The 25,600-nt window shown below is 32.3% G+C and overlaps 2 protein-coding genes across 6 annotated transcripts in view; one reads left to right on the plus strand and one right to left on the minus strand.

Annotated features, from left to right (window-relative positions):
- LOC127724369 (uncharacterized) overlaps window positions 1-25,600 on the minus strand; it is a 205,814-nt gene that overhangs the window by 66,951 nt on the left and 113,263 nt on the right. The window lies entirely within an intron of this gene.
- The window catches only part of LOC127724368 (fibrinogen-like protein A), a 432,225-nt gene that overhangs the window by 6,827 nt on the left and 399,798 nt on the right, over window positions 1-25,600 (plus strand). For 2 of the 3 annotated variants that reach the window (XM_052231317.1, XM_052231318.1), the window contains exon 1: window positions 24,432-24,581. The exons of the other annotated variant lie outside the window; for it this stretch is intronic. In XM_052231317.1, coding sequence (XP_052087277.1) covers window positions 24,503-24,581 — 79 coding nt within the window. In that variant the 5' untranslated portion in view covers window positions 24,432-24,502. Of the gene's footprint in view, window positions 1-24,431; window positions 24,582-25,600 lie in introns of those variants that run through there. 3 annotated transcript variants of the gene reach the window in all.

Here is a 25,600-nt window from a genome sequence, read left to right on the forward strand (position 1 = left end):
AGACACAGGAAGGATATGACATGAAAATATCTGATATTATTCAAAATCTCCATGCCAAAGATGGAAAAGTTCAAGAAGAAATGTCTGAAGTTTATAAAAATTTAACTGCATCTGAAGCAAACTTTAATGAGAAAATGACAGATTTGATGAGCGGATTTCAACGAAAGCAGGAAAGCCTAAACTTAGCAATGTTATCGGAGTATTTATCCAAGCTTCAAGTATCACGTGACACCAACAACCAACAAATAATAGATCTTGCAAATGATTTGAAAACTCAATTTGCAAATTTTTCACGCAATTTATCACGAAATATTGAAGATGAATTGCAAACTCAAAAAAGGATTTAGAAGAATGGAAAACCAATTTGATGGAAACACTGAATGGTAAGGTCATTTGAAATATTATTTATCTAAAATTACATAAATAGGATTACAGGGAAAAGCAAACATATTGGACAGTACACCAGACCATACAAACGATCACTAATCGACTCCTAAAAAAAGACTAATAGAAAAATGAAAACGGACGACACACAGTCCAAATAGTCTTACTTGGTACAGGTAAATAGATGTATATATAATTTGAAACAGGATTTACGTGCCAATGACTTTTGAAGTGAAAGTCAGGGTATCATGATACAAACGGTGCTAGTTTTCTGTATCATATGCGCATTTCGACGTAAAAGACTGATCTAAATGTATATGTAGTATCCATATTAACTGCGAGTCAGTTTGAAAGCATATCAAAATAAATCAACTGAAAATTCGCAAACTGAACTGAAATCTAAAAAAAAAATCTTATGATTGAACATTGATTTTAGTTTGATCAACGTCTAATGCAAACATTCGAAGCATAGACAAAACGAGAAAAATTTGAACAAACAAAAAAGTAGAATTTACAGAGCAGGTAAAAGGAGTCGAATAATCCTAATTTTAATCCTTGAAAACAAAGAAAGGCTGGCTGTTACAAAACAGGAGCGTCGACTTCATATCGTTAACCTCTTGAATTACTTGGGGGAAATTTATTTTTGATAGTAAGGAACACCCGGTGCGAGTTAAAGCGCACACCTACTACCTATTTAAACCATTGTCGTGACGTCAGTCTATTCATTTACCGTGGATTCTTTTTTTAGAATTAACGCTTCCAAAATTTGTCGCTGAAATGGACTCACCAAATAATATTCAATTGTTTCCTTTGTGTGCCTAATTTCATTAAGTTTATATTGGCTAATTTACTGATTTCTGTCCACTAATGGAATTAATTCAAAAACTTACCTGTAATTTTTGTAATTTATATGGGAATCGAACCCCTTTTTGAAATCTGTTGTATGTGACTGACATCATGCAACACATCGACGAAACCTCTCGGCTACTAATGGGTTGCAATTTAGAAGTATATTTTATATATATAAATGAACATATGATACATATCGTAACAACGGACACACAGGGCTTATACCTTTATATATACATACTAGGCAATCGTATAGTATAAGTTGGTAGCTGCGAGCTTAGCATGGTTAAGATCAATGTGTTAAAGGTAGAGACTTGTCGGTTTAGGTTCGAATCTCTGTATTCCCTTGTTGTCTCTGCTCTTTAGTTTTTCCGTTTTTTCTTATTTTGTATGTTACTGTGGATATTCTAGTAATAATAGCGGGTTTTCCCGTTTATTTTTGGATTATTATTGGCTATTTTACATATTTGAAACGAAAATGATTACATTCAATTTGTTCATTTTTTTTTATAAATATAGTATGATTTCATCTGTTTTACTACATATCTTTACAAATGTTTATTTGCAAATCACTATGCGAGTAAATCGTGATGTGCCTAGAATTAGGCTTCTTACTAGGAACATACTTATTATATGTACTGGGGGAACGACCATTTAACTTCAAAAAGGGGGGGGGAGTTATGGTTTTTTCCTAAAAAAATATTCTGATCCCCAATTTGATGAAAAAAATATTGGGGTCAAGCAGATGACAAAAATATATTTTGAATCCAGATTTTCCCAATACCTTATAGTGTTCAATTACTTTTGTTGAATATCAAAGAAGATGGTGATGCGTATACATATAAAGATAGGAAGATGTGGTATGATTGTCAATGAGACAACTTTCCACCAGAGATCGACCAAATGACATAGAACAACTACATGATTGCTAATCGAAACTCACCATTGCAAAAGAGGGACGAAAGATACCAGAGGGACAGTCAAACTCACAGATCGAAAACAAACTAACAACCCCATGGCCAAAAATATAAAGACAAACAGACAAATACTAGTACAGATGACACAACATAGAAAACTAAAGACTAAGCAACACGAACCCCACCAAACACTGGGGGTGGTCTCAGGTGCTCCGGAAGGGTAAGCAGATCCTGCTCCACATGTGGCACCCGTCGTGTTGCTTATGTTATTACAAATCCGGTAAATAATCTAATTCGGTAAGTCACATTCGTGAAAAGGGAAGGGTATTGTAGTTACGACATAAGTAACATATCCGATATCATCTGTGAAATAGGTAATGTTTACTGAATATGACAATTTTTGGGATGTCTATAAGACCAGGTAAAATCATCTTTTGGTGTCCATTCAAGTGTGTCTTTACACTGGCTTTCGATAGAAATAGACATAATTCTGCTTTAATGGGTAATTTTAAAGAAGGATCTAAAATAACTTTGTTTTATATGTTGACTGTATTTTCAATTGTGGTTAAAGTTATTGGACAGGCAGCAAATCAGGTTAAATTTCAGATAATGCATGAAAATTTTCAAACATTGATAGTAAGGAAAATAAATCGTTCGAGTCCTGCCAACATTTTATGATGTAATTGATAGCGATATACTTCTACAAGAATAACATTTTCGACAATTTTACCGTTTGAAATATTATGTTGAGTTTTTGTGGGTAAGTAAGAAGTGTATAATCCAAAGATACCCTATGTATAGGTTATATGAAAAGTCGGTTATCATCAGTAAAGTAATTGATTCAAATTGCTTTACGCTGCATCATTGCAAAAGGCTATATTGCGGCGAAAAATTCAATAAGGAATGATTTGATATTTGGACGAATTGGACTTTTGAAAAGATAAATTGGCGTTCCTTGTCAAACACTATGATGACCCCTTCAGCAATATAATACAAGACCACATTAAATGTCTCCAAGCCAAAACAAAACATCTAACACTTACTTAGTACATCTTATTGCTGATTTGAGTAATCTGCTAGCATACGCATGTGCATGTACTTAGAGGGTTATTAAGGTCATATCTAGAAGAATTAAAACATGTGTCTGTTTGACATATTCCCCATTTCTATTCTCAATTTTATTTGAAGTCCAAAATTAAATTTAAGTACAGCCTAGCTTAGCCATAGACCATTACACATCCATTGTTGTAACAATTTTAAATATTTGATGTTCCAAGATTATGTACTGCTAAAGCACTAATTTCTGGAAAAAAACATTCAAAGTCTTCTACACATGTTCTAGAGAGGATGGGCGGACGGGCATTAAAAAATTGATACCTTATTTGTGTAATCAACGTGCCAGTGACTTTCGTGTATATTTGAAAATTATCTCCTTTAATCTAAAGAAATCCATAAAATTTACAATCTTTAAGATGCTCGACTAAATAAATTCTTTTCTAGCTATTTTTATCTCTAAAGTTCAATGGGTTATCTCACATATTGTAATGGTGTATGTTCTACCATAGGTATCAATCAATTGTGGATTGTACATTGTAAATGGAACAACTACCTGTTTCTGTTTCTAGCATGGTAAAATTAGAAAACAGTGTCCCACTTTTTGGTCATGTTGGTGTTACTCTAAGATAAATGCTCTAATTGGTTTGATACATTAAGATATAAAACTTGTGATAAAAGAGATAATTTCAAAATTTGTAAATGATGCATTATATTTGATTTCGTATCCTGTACTAATTATTGATTATGAGGAGTGCGATATTGTGTTTAAGGACCCATATTTTTACATTATAATTGAAATCTTCTTGATATTAGTAAATGAATTATACTTTTATTTGTTTCGATTATAACTGTTATTCCTGTTATTATAGTATTGGAGTATTTACATGCTATAGTCATGATAGTACAATTATTTACAATACTAAAAAAGTTCTGGGAGGAATCAAAAATAAATGGAATATATATTTTTAGTTTTGTCTTTCTCTTAATTAGATACCTCAAATTTCAGAGACAACAATAAAATTACAATATATACAAAAATGTTGAACAAAAGAAACCGATTGAAAATATTTTTTCCAGATGCACTTGCTCCCCTAAAGTACAAAGACTGTGGCTACGCGAGAGAAAACCAATTAAAACCAAAAAGTGGAGTTTATACCATATACCCGGATAATGTCGATGGAACCAAGACTTACTGTGATATGACCACTGATGGCGGAGGATGGACTGTATGTTTTTATGTTATATCATTGAACTTTAGGACAGATCTTGTACAGTCAATTTAGATAATTATTATGTAGTGTCCTTTTGGAGTATGTTTTAAAAGCTGTTATATATGTTGAAGCAAAGTTGATTAAAGCCCGAAGTATTGACTAAACAGATCTAAATGTATGCAAAAGAAAATGTCTCACCAGCATTGAATAACGACAAATAAATATTTGTAAAATAGCTAAAATGTTAGTAAACTTGACAATTTCGACTCAGATATTAATACATTTTGTAATTAGTCTTAAAATTACTGACCTTATTATAGAGGACTTGTCACGTATTAATATAATTAAACATCTTATCGGTCGTCCCACTGTCTGTATCACTCTGCTCAGCTCTTAATAAAATTGCATATCACGGATTTGTGACGTCAAATACGTTGCACAGGCCTTGATAACTTCGACCCGGGCATATTACCGACGTCATAATGAATGAACCGACGTTGATAAGTTTGACCCGATCTTATCAAGTTATCTTCCGGGTTCTTGGTGAAACAGAGAAAACACTTGTTTCTATCATACAAATACGCAAATACAACCCGATAAATCGATTATCTGGTTATCTGCATATTCATGAAACCTTTTTAAACTCGTTCGTTGCGCTCATCCGACAAAAAGCTTCATATTGTGTCTCGCAGGTGTTATTTTGCAATATCAACATGCAGACAACCTGATAATCGGTACATTTATACTTAGTATTTTCCTATTTTGGAGAGAAATTAACTCATGCCATATACAATGCCACTTAATTGGAAGAAAAATAAGTGGATCCGCCCATCTAAAACTTTACAAAAGTCTTTAATACATGTTTAGTAATCTTATAGAGCTAATAGACAATAAGGATATAACATAAATACATAATTCATTACAAATTGAGGCTGCGTATATTGTACATTGTATTATCTTTAAAATATATCAGTTTTTTGTTTTATATCTTGCTATATGGTATTAATAAACCTAAAAGTGTATTTAGAAGTCACGAATGGATGTTTGCAATGACAATATATTGTACTTGTGTTGCTTTTAGCAGGTAATAATAAAAGAAATGAAAAGGTATGATATGTTTCGTTGTATTTTTGCAGTGAGTTAAGGATAGTAGAAATTCATATTGAATTCGGTCTTATACATTGTTCCATCAATTTTGCCGTTGTTTTACTTCGAATTGTATATCCTGATCCTTTGCACACAAAGATATTTAATAAAAATATACACTCACATTAGTCACTACATATATCTTCATTTGTACTACGAAAGTATGAAAGGATAGAGGAAGAGGTCAAATCTTAGAAACATTTTCATTTGACCTCTCTTCAGATTGTCTTCTTTAGTTTACCACAGACTATTGTTATTGAGAACTATCAGATAAGTAATAGAACTGGTCTAAACAGTTCTACCTAAGAACAGTTCTGCAGTAGAATTGTTCTTAAGGGTAGAACGTCCAAAACGGGTCCAGGGTAAAACTGTCATGATAAGTTTTAGGGCAGACGAAGACAATTCCTTACAAATTTTGGGTGTCCAAATCTCTTCTCTGGGTCAACCTTAAAAAAAAGCGCTCAAACCCAAACATTTGAAAGCCCGGGATGTACAAATACGAGCAATGTTAGGGACTATATGACCAAAGGGGACATACGGGTCTAGATTAGAAATGTCCAAATGAGTTAAAGGTAAAACTGCCAGAACCTGTTTAAGGATAGAACTGTTCTAAAGGACGTAAATTTAAGCAGTTTTCTGGTCGTGATTAAGAACATGGGGATTTGCTGGAATTTCCCTTTAAGTCATATTTTAGATAAAGAGCTAAGATATTAAAACAGTCTTAGATGTATGGTTACATGTAATTCATATAGGTATAGCTGTCAGGATCTCTTCCAGGGTAGAATGTGCAACATCGGTTCTTTGGTGAAACTGTCAGAATCAGTTCTGTACAAATTTCCAAATATGTTCTTGGGTAAAACTGTTCAAACTCTTTAAGGTTCAAAATGTTCCAAACTGTTTTAGGGTTAAATCTGTCCTAAACCGTTCTAAGGAAGAACCGTTTAAATCAGAAACTGTTCTACGGTGTCAGAAAGGTGTTTTACAACTTTATACGAACCAATTTGAACGCGCCAAATGCGCATTTTGGTGAATAATATTTCGTCAGTGATGCTCGATGCCAAAATATTTGAAGCTAATGTAAACGTTAAATAGCTGATATAATAAAAATAGGACCAAATAAAACAAGGATTCTAAGCAATATATGATTGTTGCTTTATGTGGTCCATAATTGAACAACTGAATTATACAGGAAACATATACTTATGTTTTTGTAGGTAATTCAAAGAAGAATCGATGGGTCTACAAACTTTGATAGAACGTGGGACGAATATAAGGAAGGGTTTGGTGATGTGGAAAAAGAATACTGGCTTGGTAAGTAATCGTTTAGTAGTTATTTTACTAACCAATTTAACATCTATATGTAGGTGACATGCGGATACTACCTGCCAGAAAATGTGGCGTCTTTATGAAAACAAATTTGATATCTAAAATATAGATTAAATTTGAAATATCGGCTGTTATGTATTAGATACATGCACATCTTAGTATCCCTCGGCTGTTTTGATTCCTGCTTCGAATATTTATTCTGTGTCATGTAGCAATATGAAAGGTTATATTTCAAGAGAAACAAAAATTATCTAAAATCTTAGACATTTCTTTTTGGAGTCATTTAACTATAAAATAGCTTTCTGTACAGGTCGTCATTTGAGGTCAGTTTGCCTTGAAATTAAATTTTAATACTCTGTTGGATTTGTACGAATCATCAAACAATAAAAGAGACGAGAAAGATACCAGAGGGACATTCAAACTCACAAATCGAAAATAAACTGACAACGTTATGGCTAAAAAAGAAAAAGACCAACAGACAAACAATAGTACACAAAACACAACATAGAAAACTAAAGACTGAACAACACGAACCCCACCTAAAACTGGGGTTAATCTCTGCTGCTCCGGAAGGGTAAGCAGATCCTGAAACTTACAAAGGGTTGCTTTTATCTTCACCACTTGGAACTCTTGGTTAAATAGCTTCCTTGTGAGCAGCAACCCTCTATCAAGGAAATCATGATAGGAGGAAATACAAGCCCTGGAATATCGTATCAACTGGGAGATATATACTCCGTATGTAGGCTCTGCTAGAATATTGCTACATAGAAATGGAATGTTCACAATTGGGAAGCTTAAATCATCTCTTTTGTCGTAAAGTTTTGTTTTCAACCGACCCTCATTGTCAATGTTTAGATGTAAGTCAAGATATGAGGCAGACCTAACTGTATCTGTTATATTCTTTATCTCAAGTTCGATGGGATAAATGCGTTCAACATAGTCACCAAATTTTGAATTATTTAGTGAGAGAACATCATCTATATAGCGGAAAGTAAAGTTAAAGGATACTGCTAACTTCTTTTCTTTCTTCCTAAGAAGTTCCTGTATGAAGTCAGCCTCATATGAATAAAGGAACAAGTCGGTAAGCAGAGTGGCACGGTTTGTTCCTATGGGAATGCCGATTGTTTGTTGAAAAACATGATCTCCTATCGTCACAAATATGTCGTCACTCAAGAAATCAATCATCTTGATAATGTCAGTTTCAGAGAATATTTTGTTTGAATCAGAGTGATTTTTAACAAAATAGGATTTATCCCTCCCTAAGACAAGATACTTGTATCTACGTTGGCCATTTGATTTTATGAGACAAAGCAGGACCAACTCTTTCAATTTGTCTTTTAGTTTGGAATGGGGAATACTTGTGTAAAGTGTTTTAATATTAATGCAAGATGAAAGAGTCTTAGATTGTATGAACTCTAAAAGATCTTTTGAATTTTTTAGTATCCACATATGAATCACGCCACCTCTAGAATAGGTAGTTTCACAATAACTTTGAAGTCCGGCTTTGATTGCTGATAAAATTGATGTTAATAATTTAGAAAGAGGTTTCGTGGAGCACTTGGAAGACCCAGCAAGTTACCGTTGTTTGTAAAGACACTTATGTAGTTTAGGTATTCAAAAGTGAAGGAAGATCCAGTTCTTCATCTTTGGTTGAAATTCCTAAGGAACATAGAACAGACCTATGATTATCCAGGATTTTCTCTTTAGTAAGTGTCGTTGGGATATATGTTGAGTTTCCAAGTGAATTGTCAATAACTAATTTATTTATCAAGCAGTTTATATAATGTGATTCACACACAAAACAATGTTGTTTGGGGTTTTGTCTGCGGGGACAACAGCATATTTGTCATGGATGTAGGACAAGTGTTTTGCAACATTTGGGTCTTTAAAGATTGATATAGCATGGGTATGAATAGACCAATTCAGTTTCTTAATTCTGATTTGTTTCAACGACCTCACAGCCTTAATCCATTCGAAAAGAGTATCTGCGTCTTTTTTCTCGCGTTTAGCCCTTTGCCTGGCATAATCCTCGAATGAATCCATCAATATTTTGAGGTTGTGTTTCCAGTTGATGTATTTAAGCTCACGATATTTCGGACCTTTGCATAACACATTTCGCAGAGAAGTGTTATTGACAATGTTTAGGTCACCGGTAATAACGTGGCCAGCCGGATTATATATTAATGGGGAACTAGCACAGGTGCAATCAGGAGGTTTAGACTTGAAGTCGTCAATATTGAGATCCTGCAACACGTGTTTGTAACTAAAAATTTTAGTTGCAATAAACTTAAGGTTGCTCATGATTGATATATATAGTTTGATTCCAAAACGTTTATCAAACACATTTGAAATCATATCACATTATCCTACTTTTATTTTGAATATCGTATACAAATTAGAATTGTAATTTTATTACATCTAAAAATAAGAATATGTGATATGATTGCCAATGAAACAACTCTCCACCAAAGACCAAATGACACAGAAGTTAACAACTATAAACTATACAGCTTGATTAAACACGAAACTTAATTTCGCTCAAGTTTTTACATTACGAATTTAAAACTTTAAGAAATATATAATTACCATATTTGTGTTCTTATTTTGTATTCATACCATAATCGATTCACCGATCGGTCTTAATATTTTTTAGAACATTTTGTAGATCATTAACAATGAGAGGGAAGGAATGTCATTATATTCATGGATTTTTTTCTCTCACCAATTTCGTATGTTACAAATATAGTCCATGAAAAACAAACTTTTTATCATTGTCACATTTGATCATTAAAGGTTTATTTGTTAATCAGACGTCTTTGTACATATAAACACATTTTGCACATTTAAAGGTACAGTATATGCAAACTCCGTATGCTACATGCATTAATTTTTTTAATTGTAAATAGTGAAATGATTCTAAATGAGTTTTCCAAAGTTTTTGTGGTAGACATATTTATTCTTTCACTTGAAAGCTATGATAAGTTGCTGTTTGCTTCACTGTCGTCTGTAACTACATATAGAAAGGTTCTACTAAAAATCCCAATTAGGCTCTTGTTTGTTCTTTCATTAAAGCAGCATATGGACTAATACGACCAATTATTTGGATACTATGTAGGTACAAGTTCAAAGTGAACTCTTCCACTGAACACTTAAATTATAGAATTTTAACATCAGTAGTTTTACGAAATAGGTAACAAGTATTTGAACATTCTGACATCAAGTGGTAGATACGAACTGAGAGTAGACCTTGTGGATACCCAGAACCGAAAAACGTATGCAGTTTATAAGACGTTTGTTGTTGGTGATGAAAATTCAAAGTACAAGTTAACTATTGGTGATTACACAGGAACTGCAGGTATTTGAAAACTGACGTTTGTTAATGATAGTCTTATTTGCCACTTTGTTGCCACATGAAAATTTCAGATATTCACTCAGCCTTTTTAAATTCAGCTCGTTTAGAATTATTTCTCATTCTATGTCTTTTGCAATGGGTGTTCACTTAAAGGTTGGAATATATAATAAATGATTTGCTTTAAAGGTTTGCCTTTAAATCAATTCAGCACCTACAAAACACCAATTGTCATGTTAACCTGTTAAATACAAATTTGCAGATTTGTATAAATCAGAATATTTTCTGATTTTACTCATTGGTTGGATGTAATTTGAAAAAAAAACAACATTGAATGCTATGTCTTGAAAACCAAAAATTGTAATTGAAGGCCAGCTAATCTTTTCTATTTTGAATGGATTCGAGGAATCAAAAGATTACTCCTAATTGATAAAAAATTTGGTTCATTATATCAACGCATTCAATACAGTTTCAAAATCAGATTTTATTCTTTCTGTCTCTATCTGCAACGTTATATTTAGCGGAAATACGTTAAAATTATAAATTTAGTACTTGACTTATAATAAGAAATATATACATGAAACCAGCAACCCAATTATGAGGATATAATAGGATACTGTCATGATACAAATGTTTGATTCTTCGCAGCATCGGTAAAAAAGGTACTAAAATTTTTTTAACTGTGCATTCATCCTTGTTTGATGTTGCGGTCTTTACGTGTTGCTCTAATGTTTAAAACAAGATTGTTAGAGGCGATTTTTACGTTCGAACAAAAAATTAATCAATATTTCTAATTTGCTTATATTTCAATATAGGTTTGCATTGTTAACATACACATTGGCGGGCTGCTTTTCCGACGAAGCATATTATGTCAATCAATAACTGAATAGTAAATGAAATTAAACTAATACAAGGGAAACCCTTTTTTTGTTTGTTATTAAGATATACTAAAATAAAACAATAATGATGAAAGCTAACCATCAAACAAATATACGGTATTCGTTTGCAAATATGATATAACTTGTACGACCTGTAGCAAAAGGAGTAAAAGCGAAGCACGGCGAGCTTTTCTTTTGTTTCGTGATAATACAAATTGATTTTATTGCAATGTACGAATATTGTTGTTATCCTATAATTAAAATTTTACGCTGAAACTTAAAGTTTTGTTTACCTCCTAAGCCTAAGAATTTGATTTTGAATAAAATCGACTGGAATTTAAACTTTTGTGTTGACGTGAGATCTCATTCATATAAGCATTTTATGTTAATTTACTGTTTATCAAATGTTTCGAGACCCGAAGGTTTTTCTACATTCAGACACAGATTACAAAAGTATTCGGCACAACTCTTTGAAATATTTTGATTTCAATTCTTTTTAACTTTGTTTTTGCATTGGCCTTCCAACCATTTTGATTCTAGCGCCACCGATGATTCTTATGTCGACGAAAAAGATTTCCGTATTTTCATGTAATGTACTAACATAAAAATATTGATGTCATAATGATGAAATTACATGAAATTGTTGTTAAACATTTTTGAAAATCATTTATGTAAAATTGGTCGCAACTTTTGGTCCGCGTTGGTTTTATCAGTTCTTAAATGTTTGTAGTAACGTTTTGGCTTCAAATATTTGGCATCGAACATAACTGCCAAAATGAGCATCTGGTGGAGTGACATTAGTACTGTAATAGTTATTCCAGGGTGTAAATAGATAAACACAGGCCATACTTGTTTTTAAGCATTATTCCATGGGAGGTTACGTTGTGCCATAGGACAATCGTCAGTACTAATCAAGGCAGTCACTAAACTTAATAAACTATTGACACAGATATGTGTCTCGACAGCATGTTATCATGATAGTATCATGCAAAATGTTCAAATAATTATATAGCAACACTTTCAAATTTAAAAAAAAATCTGCCATTGCTACTTCAAGTGCAAACCAAAAAAACGTATTTACCGTAAGTTGTTGTTTAAACTTATGTCATCACATATATTTACATATAAACTTAAACGTCAATAGACCATGACAGAGGAGTGGGGTTGAATAAATTCCATGGAAAGGTATTATATCTGCGTACAAAACATTCGTTGTTCTTCTGAAACTAAGCTGATCACAAATAATTGAAAATTGTTAATCTCAGGGATTTGAAGCCGCCGACACTGGAATCAGTATCTTTAATTTTCGTTTCAAATACTTCACAGAGACTAGAAAAAAAAAACAACGAATATAATTGGAGTGAATTATCAGTATTACAATTTAAATTTTAAAAACATTTATAATTTCATTTCGAGAATAACAGTATAAAGAGAATATCGTAAATAGAAATAACTGAAAAGTATCATATCACCATTCCAGAGAAATAGTTCAATCCAATCACACGCCATCCTTACATTTCTCTAATTTATGTTCTTGAAAATCTGATTAAAATCCGATTTTCAGTTTGTTCCGTTAAACATGTAATCAGTTTAATTGAGGTCTGGAGCTGGCATGTCAGTAACTGCTAGAAGTCTGTTAATATTTATGTATTATTGTCATTTTGTTTATTTTCTTTTGTTTCCTATTCTGACATCGGACTCGGACTTCTCTTATACTGAGTTTTACTGTGCGTACTGTTGTGCTTTTGTTTTTACTACATTGGCTAGAGGTATAGGGGGAGGGTTGAGATCTCAAAAAACATGTTTAACCCCGCCGCATTTTTTGCGCCTGTCCCAAGTCAGGAGCCTCTGGCCTTTGTTAGTCTTGTATCATTTTTAATTTTAGTTTCCTGTGTATAATTTGGAGTTTAGTATGACGTCCACTATCACTGAACTAGTATACATATTTGTTTAGGTGCCAGCTGAAGGACGCCTCCGGGTGCGGGAGTTTCTCGCTGCATTGAAGACCCATTGTTGGCCTTCGGCTGTTGTCTGCTCTATGGTGGGGTTGTTGTCTCTTTGACACATTCCCCATTTCCATTCTCAATTTTAATCATGGTAATAGACATTCCATATGGGGTCATGTTCAGCGACCTTTAAGAGTCCGATAAAATGTTTATCTAAAAAAGTTTTGGTATTTGTTACTATCCGGTTTCACAAGTATTGTCGAGTTACCTGCGAATCATGTCAATCAGACTGTGTTCCTAAACAATGGATTTAATATAAAAATAAGAAGATGTGGTATGATTGTCAAGAGACAACTATTCACCAAGTTTACATGAAGTGGATGTAAGAAATAATAGGAAACTGTAAAGCCTTCAACAATGATAAAAACCCATCTAGTAGTAGTCTATCGACTTTCAAATCCCATCAATCAATTAATAAGATACAATTCAAGGTAACGAACAAAAACTGAGAAAATCGAATAAACCCCAAAAAACAGAGAGACCTGGTGGGTCGATAAGCGTTTACTGCTATGCATGCATCACCTGCCATGCGAATCCACAGTCATTTAGAATGTTTCATTTAGGAATACGAATTACTGACCTGACGACTAAATATATGTCTCCAGTTAGTTGGCTATTGATGAACCCAAACATACGTAGTGTTTATTTTAGGTTTTTTTTTTTAAATGACTGCCTATAGGTCTTGGTTCGGCAGCAGCGAACAGAAATAATTATTTTATACATTATCACAATGGTCATTGAAATAGATGTAGATTTAAAGTGAAAGTAGAACTGAAGTAAACATCATAAATTTTAAACAGACAAGCACATGACATAACTATCGCATTTGCGGTAAAAACCACAAAAAAATTCGCGAAAGTGTATGTATGTATGTGTGTGTTTGCAAGAAAAAAGATTGTTAAATTATCATTTAAAAACATATTATTGGTACTTGTAGTAATTACGTAGATGAAACATTATTATTTAAGGAAATGAAATGAGTTACAACAACGGTCACTACTTCAGCACCAAGGACAGAGACAATTTTCAAAAGTGTGCTAGAAAAACCTTATATGGACCCTGGTGGAATGACAACTGCAGTTATGCTGTCCTGAATCTCGATTTAAAAAAGTCGAAAATGCGATGGGGGACTGATTATAATGTCATCAAAGCTGTTATGATGATCAGAAAAATAAACTAAAAATGATGATTTTGTAAACTAAAAAAAGAGACAAAATGCGAATTTTGTTATTTTATTTACAAATTGGAAATAGAAGGATGAATATAAAACAACAGTCCTAAGACAGGATGGAAGTACACGGAATATATTTAGAACAACATAATACAAACAATCATAGGATGATAAACAAGATAAATATCTAGTGATCCATGGTGAAAATTTATATATGGAGTGATCTAGAAATACAATTTGCCTTATATTTAACAGTGATAAAATTATGTTTTGTGCAATCGAATGATTTATACACTGAATAAATCTTTCGTAATGTTGGCCATGGAAATATACCCCATGAAGTCACGCAAGTTCATGGCTAAAGTTCACATTTCTTCAGGGAATGAAATAATTCCAGTTTTAATATTTTTTAACTGTATGATTTGGTTGCTTCTTCATTTTTGTCAATATATCCGATACATCTGTAGTACAAGCAGAGATGGGTCTGATAACTTTCGATGTAATTAATTAGATTACAATTACTTTGTGAATTGTTCCATTAAATTAAAATAATAATTACATTATTTCCTACAGTAACTAATAAAATTAATGATTACATTGACAATTAATCATGATTACATCTGATTAAAATGAATTTAAAAAAAAAACAACATTTGAATGATGTTAATGCATGAAGATTAACAAATCATTAAAAATAACAGTTTTTTTTTGTATCAAATTACATGTATATAGACAATAACTGTGTAGTGTCTTTAAATATCAGATGTATTTGTACGAAGCTACGAAACAGATGTTATGCGAGCTTTAGTGAGCTATTACTCCTGTTACGAGCCGAGTACAAATACAGCTGATATTTAAAGACACTAAACAGTTATCAAATCGTTAACAAGCATATCACTGCCACTACCCAGCTTAAAGTCTCTTCCGAACATTTGAAAGTCTCTACCATGTACTGGTTACCGAAATTACACATAAACCATTTAAATTCCGTTTCATCTCCGCATCTAGTAAGTGTTCTACTACTAATATATCAGTGCTTCTTACTACCTCCCTTACTACTATCAAAGAACTGGTTATTAACTTTTGGAATAAAGCTCATGAAAATAATGGTATTAATTATTTTTGGGGAGTTAAAAATTCTTTAGAGGTTTTAGATAAAATACATGCTTTTGATGGTCCTTTAGGTTCTGTTGACAGTAATGATTTTTTCTACTCTCTACACTACACTTCCACACAATCTGATAAAGAAACAATTTTCATATTTAATAAAATGGTCTTTCGAAAAATCTCATTGTAAATTTATTTGCTGTAACTCGTTTAAAGCCTTTTTCTGTGACGAAAAAGGAAAGTATGCTAGATACACTTACTGGAAATGTGAGGATATGATTGAAGCTTTAAATTTTCTCCTAGATAATATATATGTACGTTTCGGCGATAAAGTGTATCGTCAGGTAGTAGGTATTCCTATGGGCACTAACTGCGCCCCTTTAATAGCAGATTTATTCCTGTATTGCTATGAATCTCAGTTTATGACCAAACTCAGTAAAGACACATCATTGTTACATTTGGTTGATACATTCAACAATACCTACCGTTATCTGGATGATATTTTTTCGTTAAATAATCCAGAGTTCTCTAAATATACTACCGAGATTTTCCCAAAAGAACTAACTTTAACTAAATCTAACATAAACAGCAGCAGTTGTCCTTTTCTAGATTTAGACATTTCAATTTCTAAAGGAAAACTCCATACTAAAATTTACGACAAAAAAGACGATTTTTCATTCCCTATTGTTAATTTTCCTTTTTTAGACGGCGATGTGCCTTTGGCTCCATCATACGGTGTTTATATATCCCAACTCGTTCGGTATGCCCGTGTGTGTAGTGATGTCATAGATTTTAACGAACGTAATCAATGCATCACTGGTAAATTATTAAGTCAGGGATTTCGTTATCATAAATTACTTAAAACTTTTACTAAATTCTTTCATAGATACAAAGATTTGATTAGTAAATTTGGCTGTACCTGTAGAAAACTTATTAAAAATGGTATTTCACATCCTAAATGTTATGGTTATATTGTACTTAAAGCGCGGAAATCATTATGTGATCCGTGTAAACTCATCGAACCTTTAAACAAACTTATTAGTAAGGGTTATCGTACCAATGTTGTAATTAGATCTCTGAATATAGTTTACATTGGCACTAATATCGATTTGGTCATTAGCAAATTAAAACATAACTAAATTTGTATTTTCTTTTCAAACGGGATGTATAGAGACACACACACGTTCATTTTTATCTATAAAGAAGTCACTCCTATCGATTTTGTCATTAGCAAATTAAAACATAACTAAATTTGTATTTTCTTTTCAAACGGGATGTATAGAGACACACACACGTTCATTTTTATCTATAAAGAAGTCACTCCTAACTATCCTACTAACTGTCGATACATTTATTTTTGGCATTGCACAAGTCATGTCTTCTTTGACTGTTCATGACGTTAAAATACTAAATCCCTGGGATGTATTTTAGTTGATTTTAGTCTCTGATGCATGATTTTTTATTATTAATTGTTTTGGCTTTTAACTAGCTGTCAGTAACTGCGAGTACTCTCAAATCGTACTTTCTTTAAATTTGACCTGTTGATACTATTTGTAATGCTTTTTTGTTATTTAATGTTAACATGGATCTTGTCTACATTGTATATACCAGCTTTGATTATTTGGTATTTAATTACTACAAATTTCCACTTCTTCGTACTATGAACGTCATAATTATTTCATTTTTTCTTAGATGCTGTTCTTGGACCTGTACAGGAAGTTTTATCTAGCACTAATTGTATATTCTTATTGTTGATATTCACCCCATATGTACCAAGTGTTAGATTAGTTTTATTGATATTAAAGAAATATTTCTTGGTATTCCTAAACGGAAGATTTTATACACACAGAAGAAGAAGTATACTTAACAACAAAATTATTTTCATTTACCTGTGTATAATATGACGCAGGTTTTCTTCAAAAGTGATGATTTTCTATAAATTGTTTGAAATTTCATAGTGATATCATACTTTAACTTTGTTTAAACCTGTTTATTTACTTTTGACTTTAATTATTTATCCCTTGTAATTATTTATTAACTGTGTATTTGCATTCAGGTGTCACAGGTCAAATTTATCCGTTCATTGTGTGTTAATTTACGTTTTTTGATTGAGTTAAGCCTTCCAATTGATATTTTATAGTGTGTTTTTCTATGTTGTGATGTTATACTATTGTTTCAGAAAAGGGAGAAGGTTTGGTACCATTAAAACGTTTAATCCCGCTGCAAATGTTTGCACCTGTCCTAAGTCAGGAATCTGATTACAGTAGTTGTCGTCTGTTTATGTAGTTCATACGTGTTTCTCGTTTCTCGTTTTTTATATAGATTAGACCGTTGGTTCTTCCGTTTGAATGGTTTTACACTAGTAATTTTGTGAGGCCCTTTATAGCTTGCTGTTCGGTGTGAGCCAATGCTCCGTGTTGAAGACCGTACCTTGACCTATAATGGTTTACTTTTATAAATTGTAACTTGGATGGAGAGTTGTCTCATTGGCACTCATACCACATCTTCCTATATCTATTGTCTTCATCCTGCAATCATTTTGTACATTGTTCTTGCTTCGAAAGACAGAAAAAACTTAAATTAATTGCATTTATTTTCGATTTAAAACCCTTTGAGGCCCGCGTAGTAATATTAAAAAAAAATGCCATAAAATATCGACTGAAAGTTTGCATGCAGTATACCATCGTTCATGCTACAAAAGTTACACCAGTAAACCATGTAAACAGAATTGTTCCCCCTTTAAGAATGAGGAAGCTTCTAACCTGACATTTAATGACGACAGGCAATCATCGGACTGTTGTCCCTTAGTTTCGGGTGTTTGTCTAACATAATATTCAGTAGCAACATAACTATTGGGCATGCCATATTAGCTGCTAGTAAATTAAAAGCTGATCACAAAATCTCTGAGATGCAGGCTTCAATGTCAACAGTAATAGACACAAATAAGGAAAATATATTGCATTCCGCTGCTAGTATACTTATAAAAGACATCGAAACTGTAATTGTAAAGGCAAATCTGTGTGCTCAAAAGAATGTGTTTGCTTTGACCATAACCTTTCATGTACAGGCAAGTGAAATGTGTAGAAATATTAATACACGTCTTGTGATGGTTGATGGAAATGAAGATGATGGATATCAGGCTTGATTTTTTTAGTTAGTTCTGATGTTGTACTGCTACACCACTGTCATATGTTAGGAGAAGGGTTGGCGCGCCTTCAAACTAGTTAATCCCGCCACATTTTGTATGTGCCTGTCCCAAGTCGGGAGCCTGTTTTTCAGTGGTTACCGTTTGTTTCTGTATATCATATTTGTTTTTCATTCATTATTTTGTACATAAATCAGGCCGTTTGTTTTTCGTTCAAATTGTTTAATATTTGTCATTTCTGGGACCTTTAGAGCTGACTATGCGGTATGTGTTGTACTCATTATTGAAGGCCGCACGGTGACCTTTAGTTGGTAATGTCTGTGTCAGTTGGTCCTTTGTAGAGAGTTGTTTAATCTTCTTATTTTTATATTGAATACCTTTTGAAGTCTGTGGTACGTTGCCAGCGGAAAAAAGGGAGGTGTTATGGGTATACAACCGATCATGTAATAGACATTAACCAGAGTAAAATACACAACAGTAGGTAATGCTTTGAAAGGAGCAATAATTGTGAGAAAAAAAACAGAAGCGACGAGTTTTCTATCAAAGAACAAAAGTATCTGCAAATTCTATTTGTGGTCATATTTGATTGTAGTGTACTATTGCTTCTGGCTTGATATCTCACCCAATATGCTAGTTTAAAAAAATAATTTTAAAGTATTGTATTTCATGACACTTGATTTTTACCTGAGATCAAAATAATTCATCAGGTTAAGGTGCTCTATACATTTTATGGGTTGAAAACTAGATTTTTTAAGTTTTGTTTATAAAACGTCGTTTTGGGAAATTTTTTGAGAAACATATATTTATGATTAATGTTAATGTATAAAAACAAACATTACGAAAACCAAAACAGTATCGTTTGTATAGAGATAGAGATCAGAAATAAAAAAATGTCAAAATTTCCACAGATTTGTAAAGATGGCCTTTGACCTCAATTAAAAAGAAAAATGTGACCATATCAGGTCCTAACGACAGGCATATTGTTAAAGTACAAGATTTCCTCTTTCGAATGATATATTATATAGATGTGTGTTCGTGGGGAGATTAAATTAAAAACATTCTGCCCTCAGTCACCGCACTATGTAGAAAATAGAGTTAATCCTGCTGTTCATGTTTGTCTATGAGCAGAAGGTTGGTTGCGGATCGGATACTGGAACACTCATAGACGGAGCAATACGTCATTGGAATGCGATTGCACATTTTGAGGTCACGAAAGTTCATAAAACACTTGTCAAAAGCAATACACAAGTAATAGTCCAGCAGTTGGCGGAGCTTTAAAGCAATATCTGTATAGTATACAAATACAGGCTAGAGATATCTGTAGGGCTGTTAATGTATGATTAGACACCCAATTGCAGGATAAATGCATATTTCATAAAATCCTAAAATGCTTAAAGTAAACAAAAATTATTTTAACAAGTTATATAATTTTTAAATAGGAATAATAAAAATGTTCATTTAATTTGAGAATTTTTTTTCATCTTTTTCAGAATGTAATCAAAAAGAAAACAGGATTACAAGGTACTTTGAAAAGTAATTGATTAAATTAAATTACATGTAATCAGATTTTTGGCAGATTAATGATTACAATGATTACTTGAAAAATTGTAATCGATTGCAGCTGATTAATGATTACAATTACAATTACCCCCTAAATATTTCAAATTCTACGGGAGAGCATTATACTTAATCTTAAAACAACTATTTCCGTGTCTGTAGTAACATGTAAGATATCAATTTACGTTATGTATATCTGTCAGACCCAGAGAGAATATACCAAGCGGGCAAAAACAAATCATAAGTCAAATAAAAACAGGCAACAGCATAGGTAAAAATAAAAACGATAACAAAACATTTACACAGAAAACTGAAGATTGAGCTATACGAAAACAACCAAAAATAGGGATGAACTCGGGTGCTCCGTAAGTATCCTTGATACGTGAAATTCGTGATGAATTATTAGATCGGTGATTTCGTTACCATAATTTACTTAAAACCTTTACGAAATAAATACTTAGATACAAAGATTTGATTTAGACTTTGGTTGTACTTGTAACGATTTGTAACAATGGGATATCACATTGTATTGTTTGCAATATCTTGTCTTTGGGAGGGATAAATCGTACTTTGTTAATAATCACTCTGATTCAAACAAAAATTCTTAGAAACTAACATTATCAAGATGCTTGATTTCTTGATTGACAACATATTTGTTGCGTTGGGAGGCCGTGTTTTTCAACAAACAGTTGGCATTCCCATTAGAACTAACTGAGCGCCTCTTCCTGTAAACTTGTTCCTTTATTCATATGAGGCTGACTTCATGCTGGAGCTTCTTAGGAAGAAAGATAAGAAGTTAGCAGAATCAGTATCCTTTAACTTCACTTTCCGCTATGTTGAACGCATCTATATTATCGAACTTTAGAAAAAAGATACAACAGATACAGTTAAGTCTGCCTCATATTTTGACTTACATTTAGAAATTGACAATGAGGGTCGGTTGAAAACAAAACTTAACGACAAATGATGATGATTTCATAGTACCTATCAGATGACTCATTTCATTCTGATTTTTACGGTTTGTTCATTTGTTATACTCTTGTCTTTATATGCCTGTCGTTAGTCAGAACCTGAAATTCAACGGTAATCATTGGTTGTCTGGTATATTTGATTTTGTTCAGTTTGGTAGCGTAAATCGGGCCGATATTTATTTCTTTTCAAGTGTGTCACATGTTTTTATACAGAGAACTTTACAGTGACATGTAATTGTTAACAGTTTTGTCCTTTGGTCTTTTCATTGGCAATCATATTTCATCTTCATGTCTTTATACCAGCGAGGATGCTTCTAAGTACGTACTACCTCAAAACCTTACTTCTAACGAATACAGAGCGTATCAATCTAGAAAAAACGACGAAGATCAATTTAAAAAGAAACTAAGAAATAATTTTTACAAAACCATCTTATAACATCAAGTAGCTGAAAATGATTTCCTTCAATTTGAATTATTAACTATTTCCATAACTACTTACATTTCTATATAAAAATAAAAGAATACCAAAATTGTATTCGAAGAGATATCATGGTCAGGTCCGTTTCTTCTTTTTCCGTTTTGATTTTTCCTAGTATTTCGGTATTTTTTTTATCTCACTTTTCATTTATGCAAGATTATAAGCATATTATTATTGTATTAAACATTTTGTTATTTAACCATAAGAACATATCTGTGTTGGTACATGTGTTTATCTATTTAGACTTTTTTTATTATTAGATTTATACTAATTAACTTCAAATAATTCTATATAAATTTGAAAGTTATTTATATATGACCTTCTCACAGTTAACATTTGGGTTCGGAGAATTGAACATTTATTGATATGCCTGTTCATCGTCGCGGAAATTGACGTTAAAAACTGGCCATTGTGAATAATTTCATTATAAAGCTATTCATACTTTTCTAAAACGATTACATAGTGCATCATTTAGGTTTCATTCGTGAAAAACATGGTTATTTAGCTAAAGATTATAAGTAGATTGTCCACATTATAACTTTTAAAAAGTGTATATTCTGCTATTCAAGAGACAGCCCTGATATACCTTTTCAAACAGCATTGTCCTTATTGATTTCTTATATGATAGAATATAATTCACTAAATTTTGAGAAAATAAATATATGTCTGTGTGTGTGTCTTTTTTTTTTTTTTTTTAATTAAAAACATTTGTAAAGTTAAAAAAATATTTGTGCAATGTAATTTAAAAGTATTTAACCCCACTTAAAGCACACATGGCTATTTCATGGCGGCCAGTTTTTATTGGTGGAGGAAACCGCAGAACCCGGAGAAGATTCATCGACCATCTGCAGGAAAACTTGCAATTCTAGTCAACCAAGAAAGTAGAACGCAATTTGCACGAACCGGGTTCGAACTCCCAACCCTTGTGATCACTTTTGATGAACTACTTAGTCCAGTGAATCATGCCATGCACTGAGCCCAATCAATCTGTTTGAAAATATATCACAAATAACAAAAACTTCGAAAGTTTTTCTTGGAAGAGTGCTTAAGATGGGTTTTTTTTTTATTTAACAACAAATAAAAGGGTTGTCAACAAAAATCTGAAATATATAGTCTAGGATTGAGTTAGCTGCGGAACCGTCGCTGTTATAGTCCTTTTTTTTTTTTTACAAATTGCGGACTATGTTTTTTCTTCTCAACTATTTTCCTCAGGTCTGAGCACACCACAATTGGATACTGATACAACACCATCTTCAGCTGCAACCACAGTGCCTACTGAACTTTGATCCGCAACTTGTCAAAAATATTAAAAGGACTATAAGAACTAAGGTTCCGCAGCTAGGATTGAGCGATAATAACAAGATAAACAATGCACACAGAGTACTGTCATACACCTTACCTAAATGATGACTTAACTGAATGAGGCAAAACTCCATGAAAGCATACAGAACAAACTACTCAAAATATTATCAACTTTACACGACCGGTACACCATGTGTAATAGGGGTTTTTTGTGGGTTTTTTGGGGTTTTTTTTTTTGTTTTGTTGGTCTTTTTTTTTTTGTGTTTCACTAACGATACATTTATTGTCTAAATGCGCATCTGGTGAAGTAAAATTGGTCAATATTATTCCTACCCATTTTAACTAATCTGATGTGTGTATGGTTTTCTCAATGTATGTATTGTTTGTGTATTTTGCAGTGAGATTGTTGGTCAATTTATGATAGGATTTGTTAGATTTTTTAGATGGCTTTTTACTTCATTAGTTATTGATATAAATCAAAGCTGTGTTCTATAATCTAATCATAAATGAGGCGTAATCGACATATAGGAAAGATCTCTGCTCAAATCAGTGATAGCAGGACGTTGACACCTTTCAGAAACGGGTATGGTTTTGCTTTGAGCGTATATTATATGTAATTGAAATAAAACTAAAGTTGCAGCTACCTCAGGTAACGTTAACGTTACTCGGTTTGGCTGTTCTGATAATGACGTTTTGTGTTTTTGCTGTCAACTGTTTATCTTTTTGGAGACTAATACTAACTTGAGGAAATAGACATAGTCTGGTCACTTATATAACAAATTAACGCAAGAAGATGTAGGATGTATATCAATTAAAAACAGCAGCTTAATGACATAAAAAAGAGATCTTATCTAAGAGGTCAAAAAACGGTTTTCTACATTAGACAGGTGTCTATGCAATTTGTAGAGTAAAAATCGTCCCTAGTCTACAGTTACGTATAAACTCAACAGAGGTTATCAAAGATCTACTACTAGAGTATCAGAACTTAATTACATAGAGATCATTTAAATATGTCGTCATAAACTCTTCATATATGTCATAATTGACATATCGGGACACAAATGACAATTTCGAAAATAGTAAGAAAATTATAAACCGCCTTTCAAAAATGATATTTAACTAAAATCACATATAACATGTGGGTATAAGACATCTTATGTCATTTTATATTATTTTGGGTAATCATTTTGCCAGATTCTTGAACATTAGAGTTTGAGTGTTCAATATAACTTAATTCGGATAATTCTTGAAGATCCATTATAATCCTAGAAGTTAAATGTTAGAAGGCTTAAAGCAAATGTGTAAGACAAAACTCTAAACTATTTATCCTAAAGATTCATCTCCTATATGAAGATTTGAAGGGTGATTTTTTATGCATTTATAGTGGTTTATGATTTTTTTTAATTCAAAGACGAGAAAATATCGACTTCAAGTATCAATATCAGCTTCTAGTTTGTTTTTTATTTTTATTTGAAAAATTCTGAATAGTCATATAAAAGATCATATTACATTATAATGCAACAGATGGAGCGATATATTAATTCTAATATCAAAACATGGTTGCACGCAATTTACGTTTTCATATTGTGTTTCATGTTCAAATCTAAAACATCGACGGACGAACATTTGAATCAACAGGTTTATTCAGCATGTCGATTTTTCATACTTTGCTGTCTATAATCATTACTGCTGTAACTGTTTACTGTTACAATGAGGTTAATGTGAGAGGTAAGCAATTTTGAATTGTTTATAGTATATTTATAAATTATTTTGTATCTAGATTTGAGCAATGTGTCATTTAGAATCATAAAAGAGTAGTGCTTTTAAAGAGATTGATAAGGTTTATTCCTATTGCAAAAAGCGGCAAGGAATCTCTTTTTTTATTTCTTCTTCTTCGTAGTCCAGTGACAGGACAGATGCATCTTGCAGAGTAGGAACTTTTTAATAAATTCCGTTGTACCTGAGTTAAATTCCAAGTTTAATTGTTATTCGTGCTATTCACTCATGAATTTTGTTTGGATATGATTATTTTTACCGTGATGTTTTCATATCATGTTTGCCCCACTTGTTCTTTCGTTCTAAATCTTTACTTACAAAAGTGAATATAATTATGCACAATAGCAATGCAAATTCATTTATATATTTGTTATAATATATTGAAAAAGAGAACGTTTATTAGCTATTATGTATTAATTGCAATATTCATAGAAGAAGACCCTATATTAATACTGAAGGAATAACAATGAGATGAAGAACAACGATCAAGAGTTGTTGACGTATTTTCTAAACTATGTTGAAGTCCTTCCTTTAATCACAAAGTGATTAAAAATTGTTCTAGAGTTGTCTCTCTTTGTCTGTTGTTTATTGTAATTCACAAATACCAAAATTAAAATACTACAGACTTTCTGTATATTATACTCATTTTTGTAGAGGTTCCATCCTCTGTTTTTCCTTTATAACTTTTACAACTTATACAAAAACAATCATTCTAACTACACATACATTTTATTACACCAACTTGTATTTACATTTTCATGACTAGAATATACATTTTTACTTTGTGGCATTACTTTGGCTACAGAGTATTCTATAATATTTTGTTGAGGCGCCAGGGTGACTACCGATTACCTATACACAATGGCTATCAGCTGACCTATGTTGACATAGTGTCATAAAACCCCTGGTAGTTAAACACGGTTACACCACCACCTACCATGGGGAGTGACCGGGGAAAACACTCGTATTAC

Source organism: Mytilus californianus, unplaced genomic scaffold, assembly GCF_021869535.1.
Source record: "Mytilus californianus isolate M0D057914Y unplaced genomic scaffold, xbMytCali1.0.p SCAF_14, whole genome shotgun sequence".
Lineage (NCBI taxonomy): Eukaryota > Metazoa > Mollusca > Bivalvia > Mytilida > Mytilidae > Mytilus > Mytilus californianus.